The sequence below is a fragment of the Ascaphus truei genome, unplaced genomic scaffold (genome assembly GCF_040206685.1).
Source record: "Ascaphus truei isolate aAscTru1 unplaced genomic scaffold, aAscTru1.hap1 HAP1_SCAFFOLD_2568, whole genome shotgun sequence".
Taxonomy (NCBI): domain Eukaryota; kingdom Metazoa; phylum Chordata; class Amphibia; order Anura; family Ascaphidae; genus Ascaphus; species Ascaphus truei.
Window position 1 is genome coordinate 16,654 of NW_027455501.1, and position 8,347 is coordinate 25,000.

General features: G+C 47.6%; 1 protein-coding gene across 2 annotated transcripts in view; it reads right to left on the reverse strand.

Moving 5' to 3' along the window:
- Positions 1 to 950: 950 nt before the first annotated feature.
- LOC142481355 (uncharacterized) overlaps positions 951 to 8,347 on the reverse strand; it is an 18,233-nt gene continuing 10,836 nt past the window's right edge. For both annotated transcript variants that reach the window (XM_075582823.1, XM_075582824.1), the window contains one exon: positions 951 to 4,311. In XM_075582823.1, coding sequence (XP_075438938.1) covers positions 1,532 to 4,192 — 2,661 coding nt within the window. In that variant the 5' untranslated portion in view covers positions 4,193 to 4,311 and the 3' untranslated portion in view covers positions 951 to 1,531. The remainder of the gene's footprint in view (positions 4,312 to 8,347) is intronic.

The following is an 8,347-nucleotide window of genomic DNA, read 5'->3' on the forward strand; positions in this document are numbered from 1 at the left end:
TTATGTGTGTGTATTTGTGTGTGTGTGTATTTGTGTGTGTGTGTATTTATTTGTGTGTGTGTATTTATTTGTGTGTGTGTATTTGTGTGTGTGTGTATTTATGTGTGTGTGTGTGTGTGTATTTATTTGTGTGTGTGTGTGTGTGTGTCTGTGTGCAGGGAGCTGCCTGCACGGATCTCCTGCCTTTCCTCCCTCCCTGAGAGAGTGAGAAAGAGTGTGTCTGAGTGAGAGTGTCTGAGAGAGAGAGAGTGTCAGTCTGAGAGAGGTAGAGTGTCTGTCTGAGAGAGGTAGAGTGTCTGTCTGAGAGAGGTAGAGTGTCTGTCTGATAGAGGTAGAGTGTCTGTCTGAGAGAGGTAGAGTGTCTGTCTGAGAGCGGTAGAGTGTCTGTCTGAGAGAGTGAGTGTCTGTCTGAGAGAGTGAGAGTGTCTGTCTGAGAGTGAGTGTCTGTCTGAGAGTGAGAGTGTCTGTCTGGGAGAGTGTCTGTCTGTGAGAGTGTCTGAGAGAGAGAGAGAGGTCAGAGAGAGAGAGAGAGAGAGAGTGAGGTCAGAGAGAGAGGGGTCAGAGAGAGACAGTGAGGTCAGAGAGAGAGAGACAGTGAGGTCAGAGAGAGAGAGAGACAGTGAGGTCAGAGAGAGTGAGGTCAGAGAGAGAGAGGTCAGAGAGAGAGAGGTCAGAGAGAGAGAGAGTGAGGTCAGAGAGAGAGAATGAGGTCAGAGAGAGAGAGAGTGAGGTCAGAGAGAGAGAGAGAGAGAGAGAGTGAGGTCAGAGAGAGAGAGAGAGTGAGATCAGAGAGAGTGAGGTCAGAGAGAGAGAGTGAGGTCAGAGAGAGAGACAGTGAGGTCAGAGAGAGAGAGTGAGGTCAGAGAGAGAGAGTGAGGTGAGAGAGAGACAGTGAGGTCAGAGAGAGAGGGAGGTCAGAGAGAGAGAGTGAGGTCAGAGAGAGAGTGAGGTCAGAGAGAGTGAGGTCAGAGAGAAAGAGAGAGTGAGGTCAGAGAGAGAGTGAGGTCAGAGAGAGAGTGAGGTCAGAGAGAGTGAGGTCAGAGAGAGTGAGGTCTGAGAGAGTGAGGTCAGAGAGAGAGAGTGAGGTCAGAGAGAGAGGTCAGAGAGAGAGAGTGAGGTCAGAGAGTGAGGTCAGAGAGAGAGTGAGGTCAGAGAGTGAGAGTGTGTGTGAGTGTCTGAGAGAGACACCAACTGCGCACTGCAACTGTTAGGTATGTATATACACCTTTGTTTTTACTTTGGGCGCCGCGTAAAAATCCTGATCGCCTTGGGGAGCCTTGAAAAAATTCTGATTGCCTTGGGGAGCCTTGAACCGAAAAAGTTTGGGAACCACTCGTATAATCCCTATGCACAACTTGTAAATTACGCTTACAAGAATATTAGGGTTGAGCGGTGAGCTTTATTGTTATCTGTAATCATGCAACATGACCTGGGTAAGCCCAGGAATACACCCCGTGAAATGTTCGAATAACGGCCGCAGCCTCTGTATATGAGCGTCTTAGTTACTGGTTATCCCTAAACATGCCTGGCTTTAGAGATAGGTATCTCCCCTGTGTGTCCTCTTATGTTTCCTCAGGCTGGATAAATCACTAAATCTCTTCCCACATTCCATACATGTGGTCTCTTCCCTGTGTGTCCTCTTATGTTTCCTCAGGCTGCATGACTGACTAAATCCCTTTCTACATTCCCCACATACATGCGGTCTCTCCCCTGTGTGTGTCCTCTTGTGTATGTTCAGGTGGGATAACTGACTAAATCCCTTCCCACATTCCCCACATACATGTGGTCTCTCCCCTGTGTGTGTCCTCTTGTGTATGTTCAGGTGGGATAACTGACTAAATCCCTTCCCACATTCCCCACATACATGCGGTCTCTCCCCTGTGTGTGTCCTCTTGTGTGTGTTCAGGCTGGATGACACACTAAATCCCTTCCCACATTCCCCACATACATGCGGTCTCTCCCCTGTGTGTGTCCTCTGGTGTGTGTTCAGGCTGGATGACCGACTAAATCCCTTCCCACATTCCCCACATACATGCGGTCTCTCCCCTGTGTGTGTCCTCTTGTGTGTGTTCAGGTTGGATGACACACTAAATCCCTTCCCACATTCCCCACATGCATGTGGTCTCTCCCCTGTGTGTGTCCTCTTATGTCTCATCAGTTGGGAAAAGTCACTAAATCCCTTCCCACATTCCCCACATACATGTGGTCTCTCCCCTGTGTGTGTCCTCTTGTGTATGTTCAGTTGGAATAAATGACTAAATCCCTTCCCACATTCCCCACATGCATGTGGTCTCTCCCCTGTGTGTGTCCTCTTGTGTTTGATCAGGCTGGATATGTCACTAAATCCCTTCCCACATTCCCCACATACATGCGGTCTCTCCCCTGTGTGTGTCCTCTTGTGTGTGTTCAGGTGGGATGACTGACTAAATCCCTTCCCACATTCCCCACATACATGCGGTTTCTCCCCTGTGTGTGTCCTCTTGTGTGTGTTCAGGTTGGATAACACACTAAATCCCTTCCCACATTCCCCACATACATGCGGTCTCTCCCCTGTGTGTTTCCTCTTGTGTCTCATCAGTTGGGATAAGTCACTAAATCCCTTCCCACATTCCCCACATACATGCGGTCTCTCCCCTGTATGTGTCCTCTTGTGTGTGTTCAGGTGCGAAAAGGCAATAAATCCCTTCCCACATTCCCCACATACATACTGTCTCTCCCCTGTGTGTGTACTCTTGTGTATGTTCAGGTGGGATAACTGACTAAATCCCTTCCCACATTCCCCACATACATGTGGTCTCTCCCCTGTGTGTGTCCTCTTGTGTATGTTCAGGTGGGATAACTGACTAAATCCCTTCCCACATTCCCCACATACATGCGGTCTCTCCCCTGTGTGTGTCCTCTTGTGTGTGTTCAGGCTGGATGACACACTAAATCCCTTCCCACATTCCCCACATACATGCGGTCTCTCCCCTGTGTGTGTCCTCTGGTGTGTGTTCAGGCTGGATGACCGACTAAATCCCTTCCCACATTCCCCACATACATGCGGTCTCTCCCCTGTGTGTGTCCTCTTGTGTGTGTTCAGGCTGGATGACACACTAAATCCCTTCCCACATTCCCCACATGCATGTGGTCTCTCCCCTGTGTGTGTCCTCTTATGTCTCATCAGTTGGGAAAAGTCACTAAATCCCTTCCCACATTCCCCACATACATGTGGTCTCTCCCCTGTGTGTGTCCTCTTGTGTATGTTCAGTTGGAATAAATGACTAAATCCCTTCCCACATTCCCCACATGCATGTGGTCTCTCCCCTGTGTGTGTCCTCTTGTGTTTGATCAGGCTGGATATGTCACTAAATCCCTTCCCACATTCCCCACATACATGCGGTCTCTCCCCTGTGTGTGTCCTCTTGTGTGTGTTCAGGTGGGATGACTGACTAAATCCCTTCCCACATTCCCCACATACATGCGGTTTCTCCCCTGTGTGTGTCCTCTTGTGTGTGTTCAGGCTGGATGACACACTAAATCCCTTCCCACATTCCCCACATACATGCGGTCTCTCCCCTGTGTGTGTCCTCTTGTGTCTCATCAGTTGGGATAAGTCACTAAATCCCTTCCCACATTCCCCACATACATGCGGTCTCTCCCCTGTGTGTATCCTCTTGTGTGTGTTCAGGTGGGATAACTGACTAAATCCCTTCCCACATTCCCCACATACATGCGGTCTCTCCCCTGTGTGTTTCCTCTTGTGTCTCATCAGTTTGGATAAGTCACTAAATCCCTTCCCACATTCCCCACATACATGCGGTCTCTCCCCTGTGTGTGTCCTCTTGTGTCTGATCAGGCTGGATGAGTCACTAAATCCCTTCCCACATTCCCCACATACATGCGGTCTCTCCCCTGTGTGTGTCCTCTTGTGTCTCATCAGACTGAATGAGTCCCTAAATCCCTTCCCACATTCCCCACATACATGCGGTCTCTCCCCGGTCTGTGTTGTCTTCTGTGCATTTTGGTCTGATAACCAAGTCAGACTCTTCCCACGTTCTCCAAGATCTTTTCTTGTGGCAGCAGCTAATATATATCTTTTGGAATGAGAAGCAGTTACATTGTTTATTAATTGCCTTGACTGGTTGAAAGATGCACTTTCTGTCATATTTGTTGGAATGTTGCAAGATTGTTCTGTCCTCATCTTTTCCATATTCTAATTTGGGTGTTTGAACTTCAGATGTTTGAGGTTTTGATGTTTGAACTTCAGATGTTTGCTAAAAGCAGCCTTGCAGTGCTGGCATTGGTGGATTATTGGTGCTTGTCTTTGTACTAAACGAGACAAAAAAGTCACTATTACACAAACTGTCTTACAAAAGGTCATGCAGGAGAGGTAAGTTGGCATATCACAAAAAGTTCAGGATGAAAGCAAACTGTAGATGTACATTGTAAAGATGGGGGGTTTAGCACAACATGTGCAGCAGTAGATGTAGTGGATCATACATTTAAAGTGGATCATAATATTTAACGATTTAAAAGAAAATCTCACTAGCTGCAAAACCACCAATTAAAGTGGCAGAAATCTTTTCAAATCCTTTGATAGATAGTAAATCGATAGTTTCAGTTGTGAAGGTATAATTACAAAATGTTAGTACAATGAATAGAATACGTGTCTCATTAGAAGCTCACATATCAGTCACCGGGTGTTCCCGTTACCGCACCATGTACCAGGTCTGTAATAGTTACAGGATGACCCAACTTTCTGCTAAATCTCCATTGTTAAATCAGGAACCAAATGCACATTTATTGTATTTTAACATATACACATATACAATGGTGGTGGGGAGAATGCAAACACAAAAACGATGCAAAATCATGGAATGTGATTCCAAAAAAAGCAATGTGATTCCCTCCCTTTAAAGCAGGGGTGGGGAACCTTTTTTCTGCCAAGGGCCATTTGGATATTTATAACATCGTTCGCGGGCCATACAGACATAGGCAGGCACACAGGCAGGCACACAGGCCCCCCCCCCCCTACCTCTGGTAGTTGCTGCTGCTGCTGGGGTAAGTGCGGGGGGGAACTGCTGGGGATGTGCGGGGACTGCTGCGGGGGGAAGTACAGTGGCTGCTGGGGCTAGTACAGTGGCTGCTGGCGCCTCACACTACCTCCTCCCAATCGGGCGTGCGGCGGCCATTTTTAAAAAAAATTAGCGTGACCCCGGTTATAGCAGTTGCCTTAGCAGGGCCAGACCAAATGATTTCGGGGGCCTTATACGGCCCTCCGGCCTGACGTTCCCCACCCCTGCTTTAAGGTGACATCGCAGAACCCAAAAATGGGCATTCATCACATGGTACATCTACCAACTCCCTTCATTACCTTAGTGGTTAGCCACTGAGGGGGGTTATTAATGTATTTTAATATAGTTGATGTATTTGTTTATTACTGGGTTACCATTTAATCATCAATGTGGATATCTGGGCCCCTCATTGAGAGGGCCTAGTTAACCACAGTGATAGTCAATGGTTTTATGTGTAAAATGTATCTTGAATGTTCTTTTTGTTTTGTTTTAACGTGTATATATTTTTGGCTAATATTTAAAACCACATTTGTCTGATAGGGATATTGGGCTTTAGTCTAGAAGAGAGGGGAAGGTAGGGGGTGTGGGTGTTGACGGTAGTTGCCCTGGGGAGGGTGTTTAGGCTTCTCGTGGGGGGCAGGTGTGGAGAAGTGGTGGTGAGAGGGGTTAACCCCTTAATTACCTTAGCGACTAGAATGGCAATGCATTACTGGCCACTAACGGGGTCAACAGGGATAGGTAATGTTTTTTAAAATAAAGTATTAACCCTTTGGTGCCTGTGGTATACCTTGGTAACCACGGGCATGAAACGGGTTAATGTTATTTTGATCATACAGGTACAGTAGGTTTCTGTAATAATAGACATTACAGAAGCCTATGATAGAAATATTAACCCAATGTGGGATGTAACACATTATTAACGGTCGCGTTAATTCCCATATCACGAGATTGGCCCAAATATCGCACCCAGTAAATAATTACCACAATCGTGATCTATATCACCTTAAAATTGCGGTAATAACACCTGTTAGTTTATTATTTCCCAGGGTGCGATATTAACTCCACTTTAACAGAATTTGATGTATCTGAGCTGTAGTATTTTGTTTATGCCTGCGGGACAAACCAAGAACTAACCATGCTTTACTAGCCACAAAGGTGGCAAAAGGGGGTAGGTAGTGTAAAGTCCTGATCATATTCTCCCCTGTGGTCAGCTAGTCATGGAAACCGATGACTAGTTGACCCGTGGACTACTGAGGGGTTAATATGTACTGTAATGTATTTTAACAACCATTTTATCATCTATTACATGTTGGTTTAGCTCATCTTGCCTATGTATATAATGGGCAGTAATTTGGCCATTATATACATAGGAAAGACAGGGCTAACGCCAGCCTGGAGTAGGTGGTGAGAGGGGTTAACCCCTTAATTACCTTAGCGACTAGAATGGCAATGCTTTACTGGCCACTAAGAGGGTCAACAGGGTTAGGTAATGTTTTTTTTAAATTAAGTATTAACCCTTTGGTGCCTGTGGTACACCTTGGTAACCACGGGCATGAAACAGGTTAATGTTATTTTGATCATAGGTTATATTTGCGGTATTTCTGCCGTTCATCCCGTTCCGATAAATATATAATATGCCTGTTTTGTATCGGATCTGATTCTTTTAACGGGTCTGTGACAGGGTAAACAAAAGCCACCAGTTATATGCCTGGAAAACCTATGTCTAGTCTGCAGTGCAGCACTGACTAGGTTAACTTCATCTGGGAACCTCAGGACAATTAGTTGGATCCCAGCTGCCTAATCAAGGTGTGTTAAAACACAGGCTGTAGACTCATGGAGGCTGTCGGTTGAGGAGAGAGGAGTAAGCTGCTGAGAGATTTCCTGATACAAGGTCTGATTAGAAAAGTAGATGAATTGTGAACTGACTGTCCCCTGCATAGAAAAGGGCAACTGCCATATACACTGTCTGCTAAAGAGAAACTGTTTTTGTCTGTCTGCTGAAGAAAAGCCATTTTCCTTTTGTTGCTGATGAAAAACTATTTTTGTTTTGTGTGCTGTATATTTTGCAAGGCTAAATAAATAAGCCTTGTCAAGAAACCCGCGTGTGTAGTTGCATGTACCCTGCAACAGGGTCCGATAAAAAGTGCTTTATTTTTGGCCTTGCAACGCTGATTCATTGCACGATAATAAGGCATTTTTTTATGGGCAATAATACAGCATTTTTTGGTTACAGCAGCTTGATGTATCTGGCCCTTTAACTCAAGTCAGGTTTAGTGATATTAAGTTCTAGTTGACCCGTAATGGTGTATACAGATCTACAGGGTGACCAGGCGTCCCGGTTTTGCCGAGACAGTACCGTTTTTTTCTGTGCTGTCCCGGCTGTCAGTCCGTCCCGGCAATGTCCCGTTTTTTCTCCCTGGTTCCGTTTGTTTTGTACTGTGGTGGCGGTGAGGATGCGGCAGCCCGGCCGGTGAGTATTTTTTTGAATTTCAGGGGGTTGGGCTTCTAATATGCCGGGCTGCAGGTGATTGGCTGGAGGATGCCTGGGGCGGGGCTTTCTCCGCTTCCTCCCCCGATCCTCGCGGCCCGCGCGGGGACAGCCGTTGGCTGTTTGGTGCTTTCCCCCCCTCTGCCTCCGTTCCCTGTGGATGCTGCTGATGCCCGGGCGAGAGGGGGAGCAGGGTTGGCGGGAGCGCGGATGGCTGGAGGGGACAGTGCGGGGTTGCTGTTGGGGAACTCCCTATTTCTGCCCAGGCGCACAGCCTTATCCCCGATAGGTGGGAGAGAGCGGAGCCAGGTCTGGCGGGCGGGTTCTTCCCCCGTCCGGTCCACGGGCTCGGCGAGCAGTGACTTCCGTCGCTGGTGGGCGATGCAGGGGCTGGCGGGCGGTGCAGGGGGAGGCGGTGTGTATCTGTGTGTGTGTGTGTGTGTGTCAGTGTGTGTGTCGGTGTGTGTATCAGTGTGTGCGTGTGTATCAGTAGGTGTGTGTGTATCAGTAGGTGTGTGTGTATCAGTGTGTGTGTATCAGTAGGTGTGTGTGTGTGCATCAGTGGATGTGTGGGTGTATCAGTGTGTGGGGGTGTGTGTGTATCCAGTGGGTGTGGGTGTGTGTGTATACGGTGGGTGTGGGTGTGTGTGTATCGGTGGGTGTGTGTGTATCGGTGGGTGTGTGTGTATCGGTGGGTGTGGGTGTGGGTGTATCGGTGGGTGTGTGTGTGTATCGGTGTGTGTGTGAGTGTATCGGTGGGTGTGTGTGTGTGTGTGTGTGTGTGTATCGGTGGGTGTGTCTC